Raw genomic sequence first — 27,990 nt, 5'->3', positions numbered from 1 at the left:
TCACCAATTTACTATTGGAGGGCAGCGTGGAGGGTAAAAATCGTAGAGAGAGATCAAGAGATGAATACACTAAGCAGATTCAGAGGGATGTAGGTTGCAGTAAGTACTGGGAGATGATGAAGCTTGCACAGGATAGAGTAGCATGGACAGCTGCATCAAACCAGTCTTAGGACTGAATACCACAACCACAACAACAACAACACTGACTGCAAAACCACGTTCGTGATGAAGACTAACCTGTTGATGCTACGTACTGATGTGCTTGATGCTAGTACAGTAGAGCAATGAGTCGCATGTCAACATAAGCACCGAAGTCAACATTACCTTCCTTCAATTGGGCCAACTGGCGGTGAATCGAGGAAGTACAGTACATACTGACGAAACTAAAATGGGCTCTAACATGGAAAGTAAGCGTTTCCGGACACATGTCCACATAACATCTTTTCTTTATTTGTTTGTGAGCAATGTTTCCTGAAAGTTTGGCCGTAACTTTTTGTAAAGCCCTGTATATTATTTCAAAATACGGCTGAAAAGCACGGGCCGCAGTTTGACGGTCAGTGGCCTCGTGAATGCGCGCCTTTACGGAAGCCGGCAGCCGAGTGCAACCGCCGGTAGTGGCTTCGCGTCAAGCGTAGCTAAATGGCTCGTAACAGATGATTATCTCCGGTTGCGTCCGATTAAGCGCCTGCGCAGCCAGCAGATAGCGCGGAGAAGCGCTTAGCGACTTCCTGCTACCGACGGCAGGGGGGAGGGGCGGGGCGGGAGGCCGTGTGGTGTGGCCGCAGTCGCGTGGCGTGCCGAGTGAGAGTGGCGGCGGCGTGAAAGTGAAGCAGCCGCGGCGCGCGGAGAGAGCCGCGGCGCCACGCCAGTGTGAGCGATGCGGTCGCGGCGCTGGCAGCTGTGCGCCGCGCTGGGCTGCGCCGGCTGGCTGTCGCTGGCGCTGCTCGCGCTGCTGCCGGCCGGGCCGGACGCACGCGCGCCCCGCCAGCCGCAGCCGCCTGCGGACGCCGAGCCGGCAGCCGGCAGCACCTCACCGCTGGCGCCCGCCGCCGACCCGCGTGTCCTGGCGTCCAGCCCCGCCGCGCGCTCGGCCACCAAGTCGCTGGCGGAGGTGGCGGCGATGCCGCCCTCCGCGCACGTGCTGCTCTTCAACCGCGTGCCCAAGGCCGGCGGCGAGATGCTGGTGCTGCTGCTGCAGTGGCTGCAGGGCCGCAACGGCTTCCGACACGTGCGCCTCGGCCCCGGCCCGCGCAGGATGACCCGCTCACAGCAGGTAAGCCGGGTCAGAGGAGGCTACACTCTAACGCCGGTATTGTAATACAAGTTGTCCCATCTGCAACGGCCAGAAATAAGGGATATGCTACTGTTATGCCCGTACACCCACCTGACGACGGAGGTTAAAGCTTCCAAACGCATCTTTGGAAAAAAATAAACAGTGACTGGTAACAGTAAACTTAGTGTTTCTTTTGTGTCACCAGAAGAAATGATTCAAATGGCTCTGAGCACTATGGGACTTAACTTCTGAGGTCATCAGTCCCCTAGAACTTAGAACTAGTTAAACCTACCTAACCTAAGGACACCACAAACATCCATGCCGGAGGCAGGTTTCGAACCTGCGCCCGTAGCGGTCTCGCGGTTCCAGACTGCAGCTGTCAGCAGAAGAGCCAGCACCGTGTTACGAATGGAGGCCGAAATGCACGCGTTTCAGCTCACGCAGGCTGGCGTGAGGAGGGTAGAACTATACTGACCTGAGGTCTGGAACATGACATTCAGAAAGCGGAAGTAATTAGTTTGATACTTAACTTGAATCCATTAATCATCACCGTCGCACTTGACGGTACATGATTCACAATATTATCTGTTCAGAATACATTCATAGTAACGGAATATGGCGCCTTGCTAGGTCCTAGCAAATGACGTAGCTGAGGGCTACGCTAAACTGTGGTCTCTGCAAATGAGAGCGTATGTAGACAGTGAACCATCGCTAGCAAAGTCGGCTGTACAACTGGGGCGAGTGCTAGGGAGTCTCTCTGGAATAGACCTGTCGTGTGGCGGCGCTCGGTCTGCAATCACTGATTGTGGCGACACGCGGGTCCGACGTATACTAACGGACCGCGGACGATTTAAAGGCTACCACCTAGCGCGTGTGGTGTCTCGCGGCGACTCCACAGTTTTATTGAACAACTCGTTAATGCATGGTGTCCTAGGAGGAGCGTAGATATGACGGAACGATCATTCGAAGCAAAAACTGTCAGCCGTTGTGGCCGAGCGGTTCTAGGCGCTTCAGTCTGGAGCCGCGCGACCACTACGGTCGCAGGTTCGAATCCTGCCTCGGGCATGGATGTGTGTGATGTCCTTAAGTTAGTCAGGTTTAAATAGTTCTAAGTTCTACGGTACTGATGACCTCAGGTCCCATGGTGCTCGGAGCCATCGGAAGCAAAAACTTGCAGTAAACATGGGCTGCAAAATGCATATCTTAAGAGATGTGAGCACTTCATCCTAATACAGTGGGTCGCGGTTTTGCTCCACTCGGGGACTGAGTGTTTATGTTGTCCTCATCATTTCATCATTATTTCGGAAATGACGAAGACTGGAAATGGAAAGATTGGAAACTTTTACGGGTTTTGATGACCACAATGGTTAGCGCCCCACGAACCTCCACCACCATCATCATCGTAATACTGTAAAACAAATTCATTCTACTGCAAGTTCTTTGCTTTCCATATTCTGGAGGAGGTAGTACGGACCAAAACAAGAAAAAATATCAAGTAAACATGAACCCTAAAATGGGTGCCTTAAGAACTACTAGCACTTGTGCTGTGACAGAAATGTGTTCCACACTAGCGAAGATGAACAAATGCACACAGCTCTCAAGGTGTGCCATTTACAGCCCATGTTTGCTACACTTTTTTTTTGCTTCCCATGATCGTCCCTGACATATTCCTGAATACTGAACATTTATCCTCGGACTACTAGGGTAAATGAGTTAGCCAATGAAACAAAAAGTGGACTGTTACCAGTCACTGTTTATCTGATTCTACAATGCGTGTCGAAGCTTTAAATCCCCATCATTAGAAGAATTATGCGGATTAACGTGGCATGTATATGTTCTGTTACGACTCTGGAGTAATTTGTGACAATGTCTCCAGTGCTCGAAAGTTTGTTACTCTGCCAAGATATATCACATAAAAAGGGCTCTGAGCACTATGGGACTTAACTTCTGAGGTCATCAGTCCCCTAGAACTTAGAACTACTTAAACCTAAGTAACCTAAGGACATCACACACATCCATGCCCGAGGCAGGATTCGAACCTGCGACCGTAGCAGTCACACGGTTCCAGACTGTAGCGCCCAGAACCGCTCGGCCACTCCGGCCGGCTATATCACATACACCTTCAACTTTGTGACAACCAAAGTTGCAACGCAACACATACTTTACATACCATATTAAACCACGTAATCCACCTGAACAAACCGCGTTGTGGAAATAAACAAAAAAATGATTGGAAACATTAAACTTCTTCATTCATTGCATAAATAATAAAAATCACGTTATGGTAAAGCCTTACCAAATATCTTTAAAAACAAATGAGATGGTCAGTTCTCAGACATACCATGTCATAAGAAAACAATTTTACATGTGACACAAAAAATGTGTCATGTCCGGAGAAATGATGATTATCTATGAATATGATAATTCTGTGATGAATAAAAGCCCTGTACTCTACATTCCAGACGAGGGAGAGGGAAATGGCAACAAGTGCATCCTCTTCTCTCGTACACTCTGTTTCCCACAGCCTCGTCCATTTCTATCAATATTGTCCTTCTTGTGTTCAGTAAAACGTTCTGTGTAACTCGTAAATGGTTTCCCATCCATCGCAAAGAAATGAAATGAAATGAAATCCATGGCAATGAAATGGATAGTTACAGCATTGGACATTTCTTTTTGTTTATTTATTGCAATATAGAAACGTGCTCTATTGTGTGTCCAACATAGGTCGTACAATACATTCGCAACATTGAAAATTCTCTGTATAATGGTATTTTTTAAAATTCTGTACTCTATCACTGCAGTTATAAATATATTAATTTATACAACGTAACTTTACAACAGCTATATAATAACCAAACTTCTTATACCACTAGCTCTGTATGACATCTTATTTCTCTTTCTCGTTCTGATCGTTTCACGACACCTGTGTGGGAGGAAGCAATGCGTTGCCCGACCTTTCTTGGAACGTTAACGCTCGAAATTTCTGCAGTAAGCCTGTCCGTGATGCTCAAGGTTACTCTTGCAGCGTCTGCTACTGAAGTTTGCTGAGCATCTCGTGCAGAGTGATCCATTCCATGACGAAATGCGCCGCTGTTCGTTCGGCCTTTTGAATTACTTCTATTAATCTTGCTTGATAGGGGCACGTATTGATGACAAATACTCAAGAATTGTTCGTAAGAGTGTTTTTCTGAACCACTTATTTGGTGGATGAATTACATTTCCTCAAGATTCTCCCAATGAATCTAAGTCTGGTATCTAATTTTCTAGTGTTTGTTTTATGTGGTCGTTCAATTTCTGATAGCTCCGGGTGGTTACTCCTACGCACTTTACAGTACTTACTGTTACCAGTGACTTGTCGGCTTTAGTGTAATAGAATAGTGGTGGGTCTCTTCGCCTAGTTGCGACCAATATGTTAAATGTATTTACGTCCAATGCCAACTGCCATTTCCTACACCAATTGTCGATTCCGAGCAGGTCTTCTTGCATTTCACTACAGCCTTCGGGTGTCGCAGCCTTCCTGTAGACAACAGCAATCCTCCGCGAGTAGCCTCACAGAGCCTCCAACGCTATCCGCTAGTCCATTAACAAACTTAAATAGTTGCGGTTTCGTAACATTCCTGCGAGGTGTTCCCAAAATTGTCTTTACATTTGTCGATTTGTTCCGTTTCGAGCAACATGTTGAGTTCTGCCTGCAAGAAGGTATTGAACCCGATCCGATACCCGGTGAGTACATATTTTATTCTCTAAACGACACTGTGGAATTGTGTGGAGCGCCTTCCAGAAATAAAGGACCACGACAATAACGGCGCTCTGGATCTCACCCTCGATTATAGTGAGGTGAATTTCGCAAAATTTCTGCTTACGGAATACGTGTTGATTTTTCTAAAGGAACGTCTAGAAGAACGTCGTAATGCGTGTCCCTAAAACAGGTTTCAAATTTTTACAACACATTGAGTTCAGTTATCCAGGACTATAACTACATGCATATGTCCGACAGCCTTTCTTGAAACCTAGAATGACCGGCGCTTTTTATAAATCGCTAGCTATCCTTCGTTGCTCGAATGTCCTAAAATAAACTCCTCCTGGATGGAAAGCAAGTTCTTTCGCATAATCTCTGTACAACACAACCGACATCTCATCCACTCCACTTGCCTTTCCCCTGTTGAGCAGCTTTAGCTATTTTCTATTCCCCCAGCGCTTATCTCAATATCTGCCACTGATCGTATGTGGTCTTCCGCAGAGAAACAATTTCGGCAGATCGAATTCAGTTTTCACCCATCTCTCTACTATCTTTTGTTGAATAGGTGTATCCAACTGGCTAAGCTTTCACTTCGCTTAAATCTCAGACGAAATTCTGCTTTCGCGGCTACTGAACAAAGAGGCGGGGTTGGGAGGATGGTGGGAGGGAGGCGGGGGGGGGGTGCAACTGTCTTCAACCTTCCTCGGCACAGTTGTCGAAGGCATATAGTAAAATGCTTTTTTATTTTATCCGTTTGTGCTCCGTATCTTCGTCCTCAGAATACTCAGTTTATAACATAACACAATATACTCGTAATTCTTCATAAGAGCTTTTGAAGAGGTCGTATTGTGCACGTATCTTCCAAATGAATGAAATGGAACAACTTGCCCTTCTGAAGTTCTTGTGGTGGCTGGATCATTCTCAGGTGAAATTCGTCTAAAGTAGGTGAAGGTCTATAAGGTGAAAAGACATAACAAAAATGTCGCAAAAATTTTTGTGATTAAAAAAATTACGGCAGATTTTCTCGAAGGGAATTATGTCAATTTTTGAAACATCAACAACAATTTGCGGCTACGCGTCTTTTTGAGTCCAGTGAAGCAGTTGTACCAAATGAGTATTCCGATGACCTTCTTGAATTGCTCATGAACGATGGAAAACTTTCGACAAATTGTTTTGACGCAAAAGTAGGCTACACCCAAAATACGCTGTTTCTTGAACTCAGGAAAAAATTAAAAAGTGTGTTTCACTGCTACGCCGACAATTTCCTCCTTGACGACGTGCATATTCACAGTAATGAAGGTTGCATATAATTGTGGGGCAACGTACCAACACCTTACACCACGGCACAATTGTTCACGCATGCGTGCTGCAGCACTGTCCTATTTCTACAGTATTCCAGCGTGTAACGTAGATGACTGAAACCTATATTACTAATTTGTGTTTGATAATGCACGTGTAGATGACGTTTAATATTGGCTATTGCGTTTGCAACGTGTCACACTAGGCGCTAATGCGGTAAGTAATCACTGGGTGTGTCAGCTGCGAGACACCGCCTTCAGCCTTCAGCCGGTAGATGTGTGCTGGGAGCGCCAGTGATATGAGAGCCAAATGGCAGAACTACGGTTTAGTTGAAATGGTTCAAATGGCTCTGAGCACTATGGGACTTAACATCTATGGTCATCAGTCCCCTAGAACTTAGAACTACTTAAACCTAACTAAACTAAGGACATCACACAACACCCAGCCATCACGAGGCAGAGAAAATCGCTGACCCCGCCGGGAATCGAACCCGGGAACCCGGGCGTGGGAAGCGAGAACGCTACCGCACGACCACGAGATGCGGGCTGCGGTTAAGTTATTCCGTTTATCCATTTGTTAACAAAGCATTGTGCGGCACAAACTTGAACTTGTCAGTATTTGAAAAGCGGCACGATGATCACCAGCTGGTGCGAAACGCCTCTGTAAAATCGTTCTGGTATCTAGCTTAAAACTGGAATCGCGTGTTTGCACATTCTCACCACGCTTCTAGCAAAAAATAAAGCCTACGGTTGTTCACAAAAAGATTTCCTTAGGTTTGGGGAAGATAAGCTGTTATGTGCAGAGTCTTTGGTATAGCAACAATTCTGTACTAGTTATTTTCTTAAAACGGAAAGGCTATAACATTTCAGCAAGTTCAGGCGTAAAGTATTGTAAGAAGTGATGTGTGATTCATCTATCACTGACGAAATGATTTCTTATCTTTATGCACAGAATATTCTTTCGTTTTGGAGTGGCTAAGTAGAAGACACAGAAGGTCGCACTAATTTGATACCGCATTTTCTTTTAGAACTGGAAATATTTACAAGGACATGCTCAGGAGTGTTAGCATTTGTCACGGTGGGACAAAGCAATAGCAAGTGGTTAGAAAAGAAAAATGTACCCACTTCAGCAATTGAGACTCTCCATATTATAATACTATTCTCAGCATGCATGGACATAAATATCCTAACAAGACATATCCATGGTATACAAAAAGTGCGACCCGTGCGATATTAAAAATATTCAATTTTATTCGTGTTGCCACCTTAGTGCCCACACTAGCGACATTTGTATGTTTTAACACGACTGGACCCCTTCTTTTGTCCCCTCAAAGCTACGATTTTTTCATTGGAAGCCCGCTGAATTTACTACGTCTGCATCCTTTTCTGATTGTTTCCATAATGGATGACTGAAGATTCTCATGAAGTGTCTGTACCGTGTTGACTTTTAGGAAGTCATATCGTTTCAGTCAAATAGTGCAAAAGGCAGCCTTTGTCTGTCATTTTAGGTACACTGCACACAATTTCTAAAATCCGTTTGTTACTGATTTCTCAACAGTTTTCTTAATTATATCAACTGATTGTAATTTTGGTATTATTCTTTAAACCTATACTAATCACCTACAGCCATTGAACCTACAGTAATGATAATAATAATATCGTTTTTGTATAAAATACTGCAAGAAACTAGAAATGTTCTTAAAGAGATGATAATAGTAAGCCACTAAATTCTAGACAGAGTTGCGTTCGGGGTTTAGACTCAATTTCCAGAAGAAACGAAAATGACGCCGTGTTTTTATTATAAGTGAGATAAGAATTCATTTCATTACCATGTACCCTGTTGATTTCCAAAGCAAATTTTACGGCCAGACTGGAGATCTGCTCCAGGAAAGCATGACTAATTGATATGTCACTGTAATACCGAGAGGGTGACGGGAAGATGATAGCAATATATCACTGTTTCCACAGATACGGATAAACGACTGAAGCAACAAGATAAGCGAAATACATCAGTCCACTGTGTCTTCACTATACTTTCAATATATATTCGCGTGATATAAAAGTTTGAATGAATACTTTAATAGCAGCTTTCACCACAATACCAATTAAGTCGTTTTTGATATGACGGCGGAGGTTTGATTGTATACCGACAGAGGTTGACCACCGAGGTCGGTTATTCTTTATCAAAATACATCGACAAGCTGTTGCGTTAGAGGTGCCACTACTATTGGAATAGTCCGACGTGAGAAGTGTCACGCCATCGGGATGTCATCACATGATAACTCAGTGCAGGACTTCCAGAGCATGTGATCGCAGCCAAAACCTAGGATCCAGATATATCGAACACTCCATTTTCAGCGTCGAGCGTGGATCGAGTTTACCTCGTAATACCCTGTTAGGGCGTACCACGAGAACGTGAATTTGGGGAAACCAGACATCGCTATTAGCCTAATGGCGCGGGGAACAGTGTCGATGGCATTACGGATAATAATACGTTGTTGCCACAAATGTATCTGACTTCCCAAAATGGTGGTCTGTTGTGGACGTCATACAGGGTTAGCAACATTGTGCGTGAGCCAGAACGACGTCATCTCTCAATTCGTGCAATTAAGTACAATTCAGTAAGGTTACTGTTGTTCTGCTGAAGACTGTATGGTTCTCCCGAAGAACTGCTCAACATCTTGAATTTATTCCTCAGCCGTGTATCGTGGGTCTACAGCAAATGTACTGTCTCTTCACTCTACTCTCAGGCAGCAGTGGCTTTCAGATTCACACCTAGACCACCGCTTACGATGACCACCTATTCCAGAACGTATGGAGTTGGCAACACAGTTTCGGAGCAATGTTGCGCCCCACTGTCAGCTGGAACCATCATTAACCTTCTGCTAACAGATGAGCTGCTACCAAGGCAGTTCCTTTTCTCAAGTTTCGCCTCTCAGTGGAAATTGACACTTCATCAAGCCTATTATGTTACAGTTCCCACAAGGCCAAGGAGATGTGCTTTTACAGCAGCAAAATATAATTAAACACACTTACCATTTTTCACAGGGTTTTGGTTCGTCCTAACAAGGAGCTTAATAATTCTGAGGGAATACGATACCTACACAAGTAACAAACAGAATGGTGTTTAATGTATATGCAAATAAACACCTTGCAAATCAGTTCATAGTGGTCTAGTTTAGTAAGCAAGGTTAAGGTCTGCCTTCAAATTATTTAGGGAACTCACGGAAAATCTAAGTTAGTTTGGTCAGACAGGAATTTGAACCATCTGAACCTCATAAGGCTTCTGGGAGACTTGCGGAATTACTAACGTAAGCTCCATCTTCTGTTCTTTGCTAACTATGATGTATCAAGTAGGAATGTGTATCGAGTGGACGACTGCGATGTATTATCCCTCACTGTACTGTTGGGCTGTTAACAAGGACTAACGAGTGAAAGGATATCAAAGAGTGAAACTCAGAGCTGGCAAACATAAATATCCATTCCTCACAATTAGCAGCAACGAGCTGCTGAAAAATAGTCCCCTTCCGACACAAGAATCAAGATAAACTGCTTCACAAGCCGTAATTCGACCGCCTGATAGTCAGACGCTGTACGCCACTATGTCACTTAAAATTTTCGGTGTGACAGGCCGTTCTCGATGCATAACACTTTCCTCTAACGTTTCATCTCCGACTGCGGGAAACACCTGCAGAGGTAGAGTGGCTAACTGCAACGAAAACTAGAGGGAGCGCCGAATATATATATATATATATATATATATATATATATATATATATATATATATATATGCAATGTTGAGCACACAACAGTCTATCATATGACGTTCCACATTTTATCCTATTTTAACACCTTCTTCTTTGCCGTTAAAATTATACGATGTTACAAATCTCTATACCCACTATACATGCGCGTATGGTCGGCCGCCGTGGCCGAGCGGTTCTAGACGCTTCAGTCTATAATCCCGCCACCGCGACGGTTGCAGGTTCGAATCCTGCCTCGGGCATGCATGTGTGTCATGTCCTTAGGTTAGTTAGGTTTAAGTAGTTCTAAGTTCCAGGAGACTGATGACCTCAGATGTTAAGTCCCATAGTGCTCAGAATCATTTGAACCATGCACGCATGAGAATGCGCAGTTTTCGATATAACCCTCGTCTCCGTTAACTTTATTTCATGATCACCCTCTTAGTAAACCTGTTCCGCTACTAACGATTTATCAGTACATCCCAGGCTGCCATTCCTCTTGTGTTCATCCTCACGGGTTTAACCTTTCTTTTCGTGGTACCAATATAAACCAGTCCACAACTACAAATTTTATACACACTGATCAGCCAGAACTTTATCACCACCGACCGGCTATCGATACAGACCGCTCCAGGCGATAGCAGCGTCATTCGGCGAGGAATGTCTGCTGGTCAGACACACGCACGGTGCATGTAGTATGAGTGAGTGTGCTGCCCATGTGTAGAATGGGGAAGGCGCGCGATTTATCTGAGTTTGACCGAGGGCTGATAATGATGGCCCGGAGGCTCGGCACCATCATTTCGGAATCTGCGTGGCGTGTCGGGTGTTCGAGGAGTGCTGTGGTGAGTGTCTTCAACACGGAGCGAAACCAAGGTGAAATGACGTCGAAACGTCGGGGAGCGGGTGGGGAGGGGGGTGGGGGCGCAAATTACATTATCAGATTTCAATGTTGGACAGAGTACAAGTGTATCTGAACACACAGAGCACCGAAAACACCTAACGATGGGTCTCCGCAGCCGACGACCCTTGCATCTGCCAATGTTAACAACACGACGTCGGCAACTACAACTGAAGTAGGCACGCGAACACCGGCGCTGGACGCTGTCGCAGTGGCAGAGCGTCGCATGGTCTGATGAATCCCGATACCTTCCTCATCATGCCGATAGGAAGGCGCGAACCCTTCGTGTTCCAGGGAGACAGCTCCTTGACACTTGTACTGCGGGACTGAGACAAGCTGTTGGCGGCTCCATTACGATCTGGGGAACATTCATGTGGGCATACATTGGGTCAGTGGAGCTCATGCAATTCACCGTGACGGCCAAGGAGCGTCATGCACTGGTTGCAGACAACGTACACCCCTTCATGCCTATCGTGCTTCCCCATGGCAGTGGCATTTTTCAACAAGTTAATGCGCCATGTCACAAGGCCAGGAGTGTTATTGAGTGGTTCGAGTTCCAATTGACGTTCTGCCTCCCCAAAACTCGCCCGATATGGACCCGATCGATCGCAACTGGGACGTGTTTGAACGTGGCGTCAGCGCTCATCACCATCCTCCCCGGAATTTACGGGAATTAGATGACTTGTGTAGGCAGATGTAGTGCCAACTCCCTCCAGCAACCTACCAAGGCGCCATTGCTTCCATGCCACAACTCGTCGACGCTGTTATCCGTGCCAAAAGTGGACACACCGGCTATTATGTAGGTGGTCATAATGATCTGGTTCAAAAATGGCTCTGAGTACTATGGGACTTAACATCTGAGGTCATCAGTCCCCTAGAACGTAGAACTACTTAAACCTAACTAACCTAAGTACATCACACACATCCATTCCCGAGGCACGATTCGAACCTGCTACCGTAGCAGAAGCGCGGTGTCGGACTGAAGCGCCTAGAACCGCTCGGCCACCGCGGCCGGCTCATAATGTTCTGGCTGATTAGTGTACACACGGTGTAGCCAAAGAATGTTGCTTATCTTTTGCTGATCTTAAATATTGTTTTACGTTGCTGGTGGGTGTGAAGATCGTTTCAGCACCATACTTGCTCGATACTTCCCAATATGATCTGTAATCTTAAGAACGGAAAGAAACCTTTCTTCCCTTGGTGACCGTTTTTCTTCGTTGATCCTGATTCTCTTCCTAGGGCGAAGTGCTCGATCTGCCTTCTTCTTAGAATAACAATTCTTCTTGAATGTTGACAGTAGGTGTTCAACCTCATCTTTTAAATAAGTCGGTTCACAAATTTTGTACGTCCTGTCTACTAAGATTTTAATCACATCTCTCTTTGTCTGAGGTGGTGGTTAAAATCTTTGTGAAGGTAACGATGAGTATGCTTGGCTTTTCTATATACCCTATGGCGAAAAGTCCCGTCCCCTCGCTTGATATCAGACACATCCAAAAAATTCAGTTGACCCTTACTCTCCGTCTCCCTAGTAAATTGGATTTTCGGACTGATACTGCTGAGATGTATCAGGAAGGCGTGCAACTCATCTGCACCGTGCGTCTATACCTTGAAAGTATCATCGACACAGCGGCATCATCTTGCTGGTCTTTTACTGGCAGTCTGCAACGTTCGTTGTTAAAAGGTGTCCATAAATAAACTGGCCACAAAGTACCAATGCCCATAGCCACCCCGTCAATATCTTCATAAAAATTATTAGTGTATTGAAAATAGGTTGTGGTGAGGCAGTGTCTGAATAACTCCACTACATCTACAGGAAAAAATATCAGCTATGCATGAGATAGCTTCGTTCACTGGAATCATGATAAATGACTACAAAAATTAAAACTAACAAGATTATCATCTGGGCCCACGTACATTTCTTTTAATTTGTCAGTGAAATTATTCGAATTTTTAATACGACGGTCAGTCCCACCAATATAAGGTTGCAGCAATGAGGCAAGGTGTCTAGAAAACTCGTGGCTGGGAGACCCTATAGCACTCACAATAGGCCTCAAAGGAACCTGTGATTTGTGCACCTTCGGTAATCCATAGAATTTCGTAGTCAGATCCTCCTGAAGTTTTTTTTATAATTGGTGTGATCAAAAATATTGTTCATCTTTTCATGATACTCCTCACTTCCTTTGAAGACAGTGGTATCACCGTTGTTTGCCGTAAGAACAAAAATGTTTTTATCTCCGTTGATATCCCGCAGCTCCTTCCTTTGTGCCTGAGACAACTTACTACTAGGTGGGTTATATATATAAAAAATCCAAGCTGTTTTCATCTGAATTACATGAGCGGACTGTTGTGAGAGCCAACGTACCTCTGCCTCTGTATTTGTTGCAAATCCTCCGTAAGTACTTCTAGTGACGTCACAGCTAAATTGCCTCTTTAGGCTGGTTCAGAAATTTCAGCTTCAGTCAACTCAGCGACCGTGGTGACTGCACCTTCAGAATATACACTCCTGGTGAACAGCCGTCTACAGCATCCAGTTATTGCATGGATTCTATGATACAAGAGCCAATGGCTCGAAGTACACATTTGGTTAACGGTAGGAACTGAAGATGACGCAACTATTGCGTTGAAACTAGTCGTCTGAATAATAAATACTCTGAAAATACGACCGTGACGTTCCATTTTTATATTACTTAAATCTGTAGGTAGGAGTATGGTCTCTCATTATGGTTACACACAGTTCACTGAGTTTCTAATAAGTGAAAAGCTAGTTAAAACGAGACTGTTATTGAAGGTGTTTACCTTTAAATTTCCGCTAATGTGTAATACGCATGAAAACTGTATGTTTATTGCACGGAAACCGGCAAAATGTAATATATAGTGCTGCTTTAAGAATTAAGAACGAGAGATTACAGAAATCTATCAACAATGCTAAGCAAGATAAGGATAAAACTAGAAGTATATCCGCTAAGGCATAGAGATAAAATCAATTTGGCATTAAAAGAAGCATTAGAGGGGAGGAAATGTAGAAACAGACAAAAGATTAAAATATGCACGGCAGCTTAAGGTACCTCGCGTGCACAAGATTTGCAGAGAAGAGGTTAATGCAATATGTGTGTTACCACAGCTCATCACAGACGTTCGAAACCAGTATCTCAAGAGCTCATTCAGTTAGAACAACTGAGAGACGTTGACACCATTCCTTGAAGTTTCAGAGTAGAACTAGGTAAATAACCCGCATAGCTAAGCGCCACAAGACGATGCAGTTGACATTAATCGCAAAGCTAATAATTACTCGTTCCGATTCCTTTCCTTCTACCTTTCAAGCATCGGAGAAACATTTTCGACACGCTGTATTTTGTTACACGACTCACTTCTATTTTTCTTCCTTCCTAAAAACGACTGACTGTTCGTTCGCTGAAGCATCCATTAAAAAAACTGACATTTTCACTTCAAATGCTGGCGATTGTCGCAATTTTAACTAGTGGCAGAGGACGTATCGTGGATAGGAGCTTGTTAAGCCATCAAGCTGTAATCACCCAGTCACACTACGCTGCAGAGTAGAATTGGTCATACTAAGCACCTGCGAATCACTGTTTCTCTCGTAATTAAGGTCATTGGTACTTCGAAAGAAAGAAACCTCTATTAGGACGTTTCGAAAGATATCCTTGCAGCACCCAACATTTCTCAGAACTTATTGCGAAAACGTGTCATTAATGAATTGCCTATAGGACTGATGACCACAGAATTTCGTATAGCAAAAACTGTTGTGACCAGACAAAACTACTTTCGTCCAGCCAGAACTGTGAGCTCTTTGATTGTTCTGGGAGAGGGCGCATCAAACTAGAGTAGATGAAATATTAGTTCACTTTATTACATAAATAAATAGAAGATTTGCTTACCTTTGACACACTTCTTTGTCACAGGAGCACTGGATAATCAACAACTGCCATTGACTATGAAAGCATCACTGGATGCACTAAGTGGCAAACTATTGTCTTGAAGTACAATTTTCGACATTTACAGCTGTACAAGTTCATCTGGAACATCGACACCTCGTTGACCCGGCTTCAGCTAAGGTCAGAAACTGAACAGAGCCCTTGCATGTTCGACACTATATTGACCTCAGTACGAGTGCGCTGCTACACCGAGCGGGAGGAGATGTCTTATAGAATGTCTCCCATTGGTTGTTGCGGAATGCAGTGAGCTCCCGCTAACTTCTGTGGTATAGATTCGCGTTGCTGACTTTTGTGTGGTACCGCTATCTCTAAACGATACCACAAAAACAATTATCATTACCACCACCAAAAAAAGTTTTCATCACCTTGGTTCCAAGAGTTCCGGAACTTGTGCAAAAAAATTGGATAGAGATCAACACAAACATCATTTCGGCCCTTTTTATTGGTCATGAAAATCTCACATTGCGTGTTGTACCATCATACAGAAGTGGTGGTCCAGACTGCTGTACACACCGGTAGCTCTAATACCCGGTAGCACATCCTCTTGCATTGATGCATGCCTGTATTCGTCGTGGCATGCTATCCACAAGTTCATCAAGGCACTGTCGGTCCAGATTATCCTACTCCTCAACGGCGATTCGGTGTAGATACCTCATAGTGGTTGTTGGGTCACGTCATCCGTAAAAAGCACTTTTCAATCTATCCCAGGCCTGTTCGATAGGGTTCATGTCTAGAGAACATGCTGGCTACTCCAGTCGAAGGACATCGTTATCCTGAATTAAGTCGGGATGAGCGCGCGAATTGACGTCCATGAAGATGAATGCTTCGCCAATATGCTGCCGATATGGTTGCACTGTCGGACGAAGGATGACATTCACGTATCGTATAGCCATTACGGCGGCTTCCATGACCACTAGAGGCGTACGTCTACCCCAAAACAGCAGGGAACCTCCACCTTGCTGCACTCGCTGGACAGTGTGTCTAAGGCGTTCAGTCTGACAAAGTTGCCTCCAAACACGTCTCCGACGATTGTCTGCTTGAAAGCATATGCGACACTCATCGGTGAAGAGAACGAGGGGCCGATGCTGAGCGGTCTATCGGCATGTTGTTGGGCCCACCTGTACCGCGCTGCATGGTGTCGTGGTTGCAAAGATGGACCTCGCCATGGATGTCGGGAGTGAAGTCGCGCATCATACCACCTATGCGTACAGTTTAAGTCGTAACACTTCGTCCTGTGGCTGCACGAAAAGTTTTATTCAACATGGTGGCGTTGCTGTCTGGGTTCCTCCGAGCCACAATCCGTAGGTAGCGGTCATTCACTGCACTTATAACTGTTGATCGGCCTTAGCGAGGCATGTCATCGACAGTTCCTGTCTCTCTGTATCTCCTCCATCAGTTTGGTTCACTCCGGGACGCCTGGACACTTCCCCTGTTGAGAGCCCTTCCTGGCACAAAGTAACAATGCGGAAGCGATCGAACCGCGTTATTGACCGTCGAGGCAAGGTTCAACTACAGACAACACGAGCCGTGTACCTCCTTCCTGGTGGAATGACTGGAACTGATCGGCTGTCGGACCCTCTACGTCTAATAGGCGCTGCTCATTCAAGGTTGTTTAAATCTTTGGGCGGGTTTAGTGACATCTCTTAACAGTCAAAGGGACTATGTCTGTGATACAATATCCACTATCAACGCCTATCCTTAGGAGTTCTGTGGACCGGGGTGATGCAAAACTTTTTTAAATGTGTGTTTATCGTAATTACGCATCCATTTCACAGCCTGCATTGACTGGGCAAACTGATCGTTATTTCCGCGGTATGTTTGTTTATCTGCTACATGTATCTTTAACAACTGCTCGTTTGATATTATTTTGTATGAATTAATCATTTAGCGGTGCTTTTCATAACTTCATATTGTTACGTAAGTACTCTCCCACTAAAGAAATGAAAGAAATAAACCAGTCCTTTTCGTGTTTGTTTATCATTCAGCTCACATTCAAAATATTTGCAAGTGTCTCTTTGCACTGACTCTTTTTCTAACAACCTGTATCTCCAGATTGATAGAGAAAAATGTTTGAGTCAAAACTGTTAGTGGTATGTTTAGTCCACGTTATATAAGGTTTTTTGTGTTACAAGGTTTTGTTACCAAATCCCATAATGGCTGAAGTGTCGTATTGCCATTCGGGAAGCAGAAGATCCAAAGAAAAACAGCGAATTTTGTCATGTTTTCGTATAGAAACCTTGGGAGCGTCAAAGAGATACACATCGAACATCAACGGCAGAGGCTACAAAGAAACGATGTTCATCAGGAGCATTTTTACTGTTCATTATTCCAAGAAGAGACTAACAATGTACTACTTCCTCACACATGTATTTCGTGAAGTGATATTTAGTGGAAAGTTAGTGAAATTCGAGTCCAAACTGAGATTAACCAACATACGTTCTTCCAGAGCGCTGTTCGAGAATGAGACACGAAATGGGATACTCTCGCCCACACACCTAAATGTGGCTTGTAGAATATAGAAGCAGATGTCTATATAACACCTGCGGTCTAACGAAAGAAGCCGACCATTGCTGCACACTTGGGACTTCTGAGTGGTAGGATTGTGATTCAAATACTGTCCGACCCGGTCTTCACTAGCTTCCATCCGTCACTGACTGCGAGTACGAATATGGTTCATTAAAAGTACGGCGCATCATTCTCTTATCACAGTCGATGATCTGTGAACTGGTACATCCACCGACGCAATAATAGTACTATCTATTAATCATTGTTTCAACAGTGTCTGAAATTTATGGTTAGTCTGGGGTTGGCGTGGATGCTCCTTTGTGACAAGGTAGTCTACATGGCATGAATTATAGTAACTAAATTGCTCTCATTTAATGTGTCATGCTAGCACTAACATAGCTGCGCGGTCTGTGGGCGCCTTGCCACGGTTCGCGGGGCTCCCCCCGTCGGAGGATCGAGTCCTCCCTCGGGCATGGGTGTGTGTGTTGTCCTTATCGTAAGTTAGTTTAAGTTCGATTAAGTAGTGTGTAAGCCTAGGGACCGATGACTTCAGCAGTTTGGTCCTATAGGAACTTACCACATATTTCCATATAGCATTAACATAACGTTCCATGATTGGGAGGCATGGGTAGGAAATACTGAAATACTGAAGAAGAAATGCTTTCCTTTCCCATAGTACAATGTGAATCGTGTTTTATTAACAGAAGGATGGCTGAGACATATTGTATTAAAGTGTAGTATACAGTTTTTCGATACTATATCTAGGAATGTACTCGGCAAATCAACGTACTGTATGTAGTATGGGAAACATGGCTTGCAAAACTTATTTTCCTTCTTTGTTAAATATGCGGACATGCAGAGTGATATACACTATCTGATAAAAGTATCCAGACACTCCTGTCTAATGCGGAAAGACCACTAGATGTCGTGAGTGGTGAACCCATAAGTATAAAAAGAGACGGAAAGTAATAATAGCAGAATAGATCGGTCAGGAGAATTCAGTATCTTCGAACGTGGACCAGTCGCTGGATGTCACCTGAGTAACATATCCTTCGGGAACATCTCAACCCCTCTAAAGGTGCTGACAAATCCTTCACGAACATTTCAGCCCCTCTAATGCTACTCAAGTAGGCTGTTGGTGATGTGATTTATGAAGCAGAAACGCGAAGGAACAACCACAGCTAAAACATGACCAACCAGTTCCGATGTACTGACGGGCAGGAACCATCGAGCATTGAAGAAGGTCGTTGTAAAAAATCACATGAAATCACCCGAAGGAATTATTTATTAGTTCCAAAAAGCTACCATAGTCCAGATTACACAATGACTGTGCGTATGGAATATGACTCGCCGACTAATGTAGTCAGTGATAAACGGCGGTTGAGATGGTGCAAAGAGTGACGCTACTGGATATTGGTGAACTTGAAACTAGTAATGTGGAGTGATGAACCACGCTATATCGTGTGGCTCAAAATGGTTCAAATTGCTCCGAGCACTATGGATCTTAACATCTGAGGTCCTCAGTCCCCTAGACCTTAGAACTACTTAAACCCAACTAACCTAAGAACAACACGCACATCCATGCAACAGGCAGGATTAGAAACTGCGACCGTAGCAGTCGCGCGGTTCCGGACTGAAGCGCCTAGAACAGCTCGGCCACCACGGCCGGCATACCCTGTGGGAGTCAGGTTGAAGAGTTGGCAGTGGACAGCTTTACCTGCCATCGTGTGTAGTTCCATCAGTGAAGTACGGACGAGGTGGTGCTGCAGTTTGGCGGTTCTCTGCTCTTCCCATTATTGCGCTTAAGAAAATGCCAAACGCTGAAGGATATGATCACAGTTTACAACATTGTCTGCTGCATACGGTAGAGGAAAAGTCTGGGGACGATGGCTGTATCAGCGTGGAAATGCACCCCGTCGTAAGGTACCACCTGTCAGGTAATGCTTTGGCGCCAGTAACATACCTGAAATGGACTGCCGGCCCAGAGTTCAGCGTGAACCCAGCGGAACACCTTTCGGGTGAGTTATAACATTCACTTCGCTCCAGATCCCAGCGTCAGTATCACTGTCTTCTCTGGCTTCGGCTCTTGAAGAAGACTGGGCTACCAGTCCTCCAGCCGGCCGGAGTGGCCATGCGGTTCTAGGCGCTACAGTCTGGAACCGCGTGACCGCTACGGTCGCAGGTTCGAATCCTGCCGCAGGCATGGATGTGTGTGATGTCCTTAGGTAAGTTAGGTTTAAGTAGTTCTAAGTTCCAGGGGACTGATGGCCTCAGAAGTTAAGTCCCATAGTGCACAGACCCATTTTGAACCAGTTCTCCATGCACAGACACTTCATTGAAAGTGTCTCCAGCAAAGTCCCACCCGTCATAAAGGCGAAGAGTGGTCTCACCCCACAATATCATCCACTAATAGGTGTCCAGATGTCAACTTGTAAGTGGTAAGAATTTCTACTCTTGACACATTCACGCGAGATGGAGCAAGTAGTATTTTTCATAATTAGTTCTGGAAAGTGGGCGCGTAGAATTTTGTAAGGTCTCCGTGTAACACAACGCCTTTTTTGTGGCGTCTCCTAGTGCAATGTCTTGAGCATTTTTATGGCACTCTCTAGCTACCTAAACAGTCCCATGATGAATCGCACAGTTATTCTTTGAGTCATTCCTATTCTATCAGTTAATCCAACTTGATATGACCGAGCGCGGAGGTGCAGTGGATGTCATACTGGACCCATATTTAAAAAGACGACGGTCCAGCTTGCATACACTCATCCAAATTTAGGTTACCTGTGATTTCCCCAAATCGATACAGGCAGCGCATGACCGATTTCCTTTCCCATCCTTCCCTAACACGCCTCTAGTGACATCGTTGTCGACGGGATGTTGAATTTTAATTTTCCTTCCTTCCCACGACTGATGCACAATATTAAAGAATATTAGACTAGCGAGGGTTTGTAAACGAGTCCTTTCGCGGATGAATTACACAGCCTTAAACTGCGGACGTGGACAGGAAATGCATTGTCACGAGACACAGCGCTGTCGACACACGGGTCTCTCTCGGAACTCTCCAGCGTCAGTTGCCATTTGGATCTGGCTCCTACACCAAAAAGTTTGTTTACGAAAACGGACGCCATTCTACTTTAGATTAAGTAAAACGCTCATTTTCTCCCTTATATGCTAGTCACGTTGTTATCTTTTGTCTACATAAATAAAAATTCCAGTGGCCATGAAAATGTAATAAGACAAAAGAAAAAGTTACATATCAGTCAGTAAGAACATCAGCTTATTAAAGTTCACAAAATTGAACAAATTCTCTCCTGACAGAGAGTGCACTGATATTTACATAATATCGAACATTATAGAAGTTATTTCTATTAATTCAACAAAAATGTTTCACAACCCTTTAGAAAACACGAAGGTGGAAAAAAAAAACTGGCTGGAAAGGGACACGAACTACCTACACACTGTTCCCTACCGCTACGTTGACTTTTTGCAACAAACGAAATTGTATTTTTCGTTACCGTTTCTTGAAGGCTCTAGTCGCTGATATATTATTTATTGACTTTTATTACTTACAAATCCTAACAAGAGAGACCAAAGACACGTTTTTAATGAATCTTTAATGTTCCTTTACGTCAAGACCGCATATATAGTTTATAATCGGGGAAGGGGGCCAAACCCTAGGGTATGGAGTATTTTTAATATTTTGGAAGATGAATGGCGGCTTAAAATACGCATAAAATGTTCTACGTCGACCCCTTTCAAAAGCCTCATTTTCTTGAATGATAAGCATCTGATGACACTAAACTTTTTCTTTTCCTTGAGAGCTTGGAGGGGGAGTTGCGGCGTCTTCTTCCCACCGGGTGTAAATGCCCTTGTTTTGCTTTAAAACGGCGTATTTTTAACCACCAATTTGACTTTCCCTGTCATTTCATTACAGCAAATCATACCAATAACGACGCGTCTCCAGGAATTCAACGTGCTGGTGTTTGTAAACAGCATTTATTCGTAGGGTGTAAGTCATAACATAAAACCCACCAAAGATGGTATTCAGCTGGATACGACAATTTCAATACGGCGTCTCGGCTTGTGACGTAGAGAGCGTTCTTGCTTCTTACCGGTTCTACTTTACGTGGTACATTGCCGAAATATGGCAGAACCTATTTTGTGATTCACTTGATAAAACTGCTCTCAACATGAAACAGCATGAAGTGACGGCAACAAAACTCGTAGAGCGGCACGTCACCGTTAGGATTATTCCGTCAAATTGTAGTCTGGCATTTTCTTTCCCAGTGGCTAAAGTTATCTCGTTTCACTTTCAGTCGCTGTGAACAGATGTTCCTGTATGCCCCATGGTTGGGACAGACTTCACTGATCGGTTGTCGATCGAATAATATAATGTACTGCGCCTTTTCGCCACATGCAGTTATTTATGTTGTGTGTCAGTAACCAGTCTTTCCATAAAGCGTTTATCAAGTCTTCCTGGATTTCATAATAAATTTCGAAAGATATGATCTCTCTGTACACAATTGCGTCATCTGCAATAGGCTCAGAGAGCTCAAAAGTACGTACAGGGATATACAACAGAAAAGAAGGAGGAGGTGAAATCCGATGACATCACGTAACTTACTGCTCTCAAATAACACATGAGCTGAAGTCCCATTCAGCGGACAGATTACCAACAATAACGCGACGTTATCGTAGTCTGTGAGGCAATTCGAAGACGTTCATATTTGCAACGTTACTGGCTGAATCAGTGAGCACATTACTTTCCTCTCTATATAGATATATTTCAGTCACTTTTGTGAGCATTCACTGAAATTAGCTTTATAGGGCAATTCGATTACATTTGGGATTTTACCAGCATCATTATAGCAGTCTGTCGATCAGGAGTATTCCACCCTTTATTGACAAAACATGCAGGCTGAAGATATCTTTAGGATATTTGACTTTGTAGGTATAAGTCGGTGTCACCACACTAACGTTCAATTGTGACTTCAGTTACGGAAGCCGGTAGCTATACCATGGGTAAGTAGATTAAAACAGCAGTTGGATAAACAACATAGAAAGAGTCTCACTTGCTGTTTACGAAAGTTATCTTAGTTTTGCTTGGAGTATGTGACATTTCTTGATTACTAAACATTCAGTAAGCAATTTGTAGATGAAGCTTACGAAAGGTACTCTTTCCGCCCGAGAGCTGGACACTTCTTGGCTGTGAACGCCTGACCTTGGCGTACTCTGAAGGCCTGGGTGGTGACTTAACGGACGCATCAACAATCGCAGCACGCTGAGACATGGCTCTTTCGTTCTCTTTTTCTTTGCTGCTTGCCGTCTGAGCAATTGAAGAGCTATTTCTGGAGAGAGTGACTTGCTGTTTCCTAGTGTACCTGACTACTAGAGTAGGAACTTTCGTTGCAGAACAAAGAGGTATTCGTAAAAAAGCCGTACATGGAAAAGCACGGATCGTAAATTTGCAAAGTGGGAACAGCTTAATATATACAGCGCTCATTCATAGGATGTCTTAAGCCTTTTGGATCAATTTGAAACAGGTGATAGTGGGTCCACAACCGATTATATTCGAATAGGGAACCAACTGGTCGGAAACGCATATTCGCTGTCGTCTGGACATACACAGCGTACAGGGGCGCATGCCGTTCTGTCGAGCTGTTGCCAAGATCCCGGGTGTGTGTTGTACACTGGAGCAGGCAGAGGCTGATAAGGAGCGTACACCTCTGACTGCCACCAAACAGACGTACTGTACACCACTGAGCTCATATCATGCACCTTATATGGCGACCGCATGCATCGTACCGGCATACTGCCTACTTTCACTCATCCACGTTGACTGGTGTTCTTGCCAGATATGCTATCACAGTTCTTGGAGACAGTGCCAATTGTTGCCCACGAAAGGATGTGGTTTAACGCGACGGTGCACCAACCCACTTCGGTGTTAATGCTCGCGAGGACCTAAGGAACACTTACCCCCATCCCTGGATTAGAAGTGGAGGTCCTGTCCCATGGCCAGCGCGATTGTCTGATCTCACACCTCTGGACTTTTCCCTCTATGATTACGTCAAGGTGTTGAGGCATAACACCCCTGTAGAAACGGATGGAGAACTGCATGCTAGGGTCCAAGCTGCTTATCTCCTGGTACAAGAGACACCAGTGAACATTGAGAGACTGCAGCAGAAATTCATGAGCCGTTGCCATGATGTATTGAGACTGGTGGTTCCCATTTTGAACAATTAGTATGAGCTATATCGCTGCTAAGTGGTGTACGGTGTGTATGTTCGTAACACAATAGACATGCATTTCAGACCACTGGTTCCCTATCTGCATATAATTGGTTGTGGACGCATTGACATCTGTTTCATTTTGACGCAAAAGGTTTTGACACCATGTATAATATCTGACCTCAATGTGGACAGCGTTCGTTATTGCTGTCTGTGATCTAAGTCGATAAAGCGCTTGAGCATGGAAACACTCCTTCAAAATATAGTCGGTTCCAGTCTTTGCGGGCGAAGATATTTATTTCGTCGGAGTTTGTCGCAAAACGAAAGTGTGTTCATCAGTGTCAAGGGTCACCAAAAAATGGCTCTGAGCCCTATGGGACTTAACTGCTGTGGTCATCAGTCCCCTAGAACTTAGAACTACTTAAACCTAACTAATCTAAGGACATCACACAGACTCATGCCCGAGGCAAGATTAGAACCTGCGACCGTAGCGGTCGCGCGGTTTCAGACTGTAGCGCCTAGAACCGCTCGGCCACTCCGGCCGGCCAAGGGTCACATTTTGAACTTCTAGGCGTGTGTCGCGTAGCAGTGATATAAAACAAGCGATTGTGATTCATTTGCTTTATACGGAGGACAACCTCAAACTGTCTAATTGGTAATTTACTAGGTCACCTCCACGTTCTAGTCACTGCAGTCACACGCACACACACACACACACACACACACACACACACACACACACACACACACACACACAATGAATGGGTAGATACGTAAGAACTTCATAAAGTAAGTTACAAATGTCGATTCACGCTAAGACCGTTGCGCAATTGCAGTGTGCGACTGTGTAACAGCGGCAGATCCAGGAATCATGCTTGTGGGTAAGGAATCTAAACTGCACACAGAGCCGTAGTATAATGGTGCCAACATTGTTTACCAAGGCCGCACAGACGTAGGTGATACTGATCGAGAAGTCCAGATCGTGCATCACAAGGTTTCTGTCTTTTCCGCGAGTTGAATGTACGTCTGGAGAGAAAGAGATTTCCAACGAGAGGTATTTCCACACAGCCGTTCGAATGGCACAATGACTGAGGAGCGGTTTTATGTCGACAGTGAACTGAGCGATTGGTAGAACGGTCCGGCCGTTGTTTGCTGGGACTTGGTGAGTTACGTTGAAATATAGTGTCAAGTACCTGTGTCACTTTAAATATTGTTTGTCATACATTTTGAAGTCTTCTCCTATTAGAAATACCTGTAGAAGAAGACAATTGTTAGCCACCTCCACTAGGGACGTCTCTGTATTGTTGCAAAAATGGTTCAAATGGCTCTGAGCACTATGGGACTCAACTGCTGTGGTTATCAGTCCCCTAGAACTTAGAACTACTTAAACCTAACTAACCAAAGGACATCACACACATCCATGCCCTAGGCAGCATTCGAACCTGCGACCGTAGCAGTCTCACGGTTCCGGACTGCGCGCCTAGAACCGCGAGACCACCGCGGCCGGCTGTATTGTTGCAGAGAGCATTCTTAGTCTGCGCTGATCAAAATTAGTAATACAATATATGTAAGGAAGAAATGTTGTTGACATCCGTTGCTCATTTCTTATTCGTTGTGTTTGTTTCTGTGTCCTACTGTCAAACTGTTATCAGATATAGGATTTAAAACTGTCTCCCACATCAGTCACTTCGTACGTCCTATTCTGATATTATGGTGGGATCTGGCCAAGCTACTGATCCCGAGGAGTGTGAACATTGTATACAATGAAATTAAATCCAATTATAAACGCGGGAAATGGCAAGTATGTTATTTTGGTAAGGTTTAGTTACGGGCCTAACGGAGAGGCGCATGTCATTTAGGGCAAGTGCTGTAGCTCGGAACACTTCTCAGAATTTCGTCTCTTGCCAGCCCTGTAATACAACAGAAGTGTAATACGTTTTCTTACTGCACTTTTGAATAAAAGCATTGACTTTTGTGCGCTACTGTGTTTATTACGAAATAGAAAAATTTATTTCAGAAAAGAAAGATTTTTCCAAATGCGAAAAAATGTTCCAAGCTATAACATGGTCATGTGGCTGTGATTAAATATTCTATCAAACTTGAAAAATGTTAGTCATGAAAATTCTGTCAATGCTATATTTAATAGTCTAGCTGTTGCATTATTACTCTCTTACATAACATTAATCAGTATGTGAGACCAAATTAAGTGGAAGTGTTATCAATTATTTGCAGAATTTGTCATGAAATATAAGCTATTGGAGAATAACACAAATTTCCATTTTCAATGTAGGTAAACTTGGAAAGACTGTAAAGAAACTCGCACATGTTGCGTGTTCTACGGTATAAGATCTTCCGTTTCAAGATGATACAGACCAACGAAGTATGGCTGACCGTCGTCGTTTTCAGAATTCTATTTTTTTACGAAGTATTGCGTGTACAAATATGACTGATGCATCAATAGGACCATATACTCACCAAGTTTGCATTGTGCCCGCAAGTAGGCGCTATGCCTTAGATTTAGCATCACAATGCAGGACGCATTTGAGGACGACCATTTCTCCTCCAAGCTGATTTTCAGCGACGAAACAACCTTCTATTTATGATTTTCAGCGACGAAACAACCTTCTATTTATCTGGAAAGGCTAATCGCCATAATGTGAGAGTGTAAGCCACTGAAAATCCTTATGAAACTGTGGCGCATGAACGAGATTCTCCGAAGATTAATGTTTTTTGTGTAGTGTCGCAATCTAAGCTGTATTGACCATTTATCTTCTGCGAGAACACTGTGACTGGCACCCCTTACCTCGATATGTTGGAGTTATGGTTGTTTCCCCAAGTGACTGCTGGTCCCAGAATTTCAACCCCTTCATTGGACTACCCATGATCGTCGCTCCGTATCACGGCATTGGGCGAAGTGGTGAGGATATGGTTTTGTCCCCTTTGCTCCTCAAGTCGCCCGACTTAACGCCCTGTGACATTTTCCTTATCGCGTATATTAAGGATTATGTGTACGTACCCCAACTGCCAAGAACACCGAAACAGCTTAGAGAACGCACAAGTGCTGCTACGATGACATTGCTACATAAGGAGTGGGACGAACTTGACTACTGTTCGGACGTGTGTTACGTAACCAGAAGAGAGCTCATAGAACATCTGTAAAGTACAGAACACAAACTTGGCGAGTTTCTGGCTCTGTTTACGAATCAATGTATTTGTACCAGTAATACTACGGAAAATGTAGGGCTTGGAAAACGAATGAATCATTTATAGTAGCCCTTTATTATACAGGACTTCCACATATAGAATTCATAATATTTACAAGCACTGCAAAATGTATTGCCTCAGGTATCATAACAACAACAACAAAAACAAAAAATGCCAGAAATTGCATCTTACGGTCTCTAGCGCGCATCTTTCATGTGATTCCAAAATCAATCCCTAGTTTGAAACACAGACCAGAAAATACCATATGTTTCTAGGTAATTCTCACGATACAACAGTACGCTCTATTCCTAATTACATCCTTGATGCAGCATTCCACCAGTAAAAAACCGGCGTTAACAGGTCAGCTACTTCCAGACACGGGATCTTTCGCAACAGGAACAAAGGATCCCGTTGGACCTCTTACAATTCTCATGCCGGTTCATGTAGGAGGGAGGAGCGAGTTCTGCGACGGGTAGAAGATGTTCTCAGACAAGTGCGCGAAGTCCTGAAGTTGAAAAAGACGTAAAAAACGCTGTTGCGTGGTCAGTTCTGCAGCAGCATCCCTTAGGTATGTTATGAACATATTTAAAAGTATTAGCGTATTCCCTACTCACTGACAACGTATATTGGTCACAGGAGTCTGTCCCACGCATGTGATCAAACCCTAAGGCAGCCAGGTGTGTTCACACGAGTTCGTAATGCTATGTTAAGAAAGGCTGAAGGATACATAAGAACTCACTGAGCAACTTCTACACTGTCAACAGACAGATGACTGGCATAGGTCAAAATGGCCTAAAACTCAAAAAACATTTGTTTCTTGGCGTATGTTTGTACATCTTTCCTAATTTTGACCAGTTCTGTCTCCTGCAAGAACACGGGACTCTCTTTTTTAAAAAAAACTACCTTTATTGCGAAAATATTCTGCTTTTTTAGTAATTTTTCCAAATTTTGATGTTAAGCAAGTCGTTATTCTAATTCTTACTATTCCTCGTCAACTAAGTCTGTAAAAATGTTAGCTATCTAACCCATTCCCTTTAACAGTTCCAACTTCCCTTGCTTTTGGCCAGATGAGCTGTGCTGTCTGCGAACTTAGCCAATAGTACGCATTCATCACAAACGTTTAATGCCACTTGTAATCTCCTTACACTTT

The 27,990-nt window shown here is 44.0% G+C and overlaps 1 protein-coding gene across 1 annotated transcript in view; it reads left to right on the top strand.

Annotated features, from left to right (window-relative positions):
* The first annotated feature begins 811 nt into the window (after positions 1 to 811).
* LOC126269276 (uronyl 2-sulfotransferase-like) overlaps positions 812 to 27,990 on the top strand; it is a 173,738-nt gene continuing 146,559 nt past the window's right edge. The window contains exon 1 of the mRNA XM_049973985.1: positions 812 to 1,273. Coding sequence (XP_049829942.1) covers positions 878 to 1,273 — 396 coding nt within the window. The 5' untranslated portion in view covers positions 812 to 877. The remainder of the gene's footprint in view (positions 1,274 to 27,990) is intronic.

This window comes from Schistocerca gregaria, chromosome 1 (genome assembly GCF_023897955.1).
Source record: "Schistocerca gregaria isolate iqSchGreg1 chromosome 1, iqSchGreg1.2, whole genome shotgun sequence".
In the NCBI taxonomy this organism is placed as follows: domain Eukaryota; kingdom Metazoa; phylum Arthropoda; class Insecta; order Orthoptera; family Acrididae; genus Schistocerca; species Schistocerca gregaria.
Note: the sequence above shows the minus strand (reverse complement) of the source record. Positions and strands in the feature narration are given on the sequence as shown.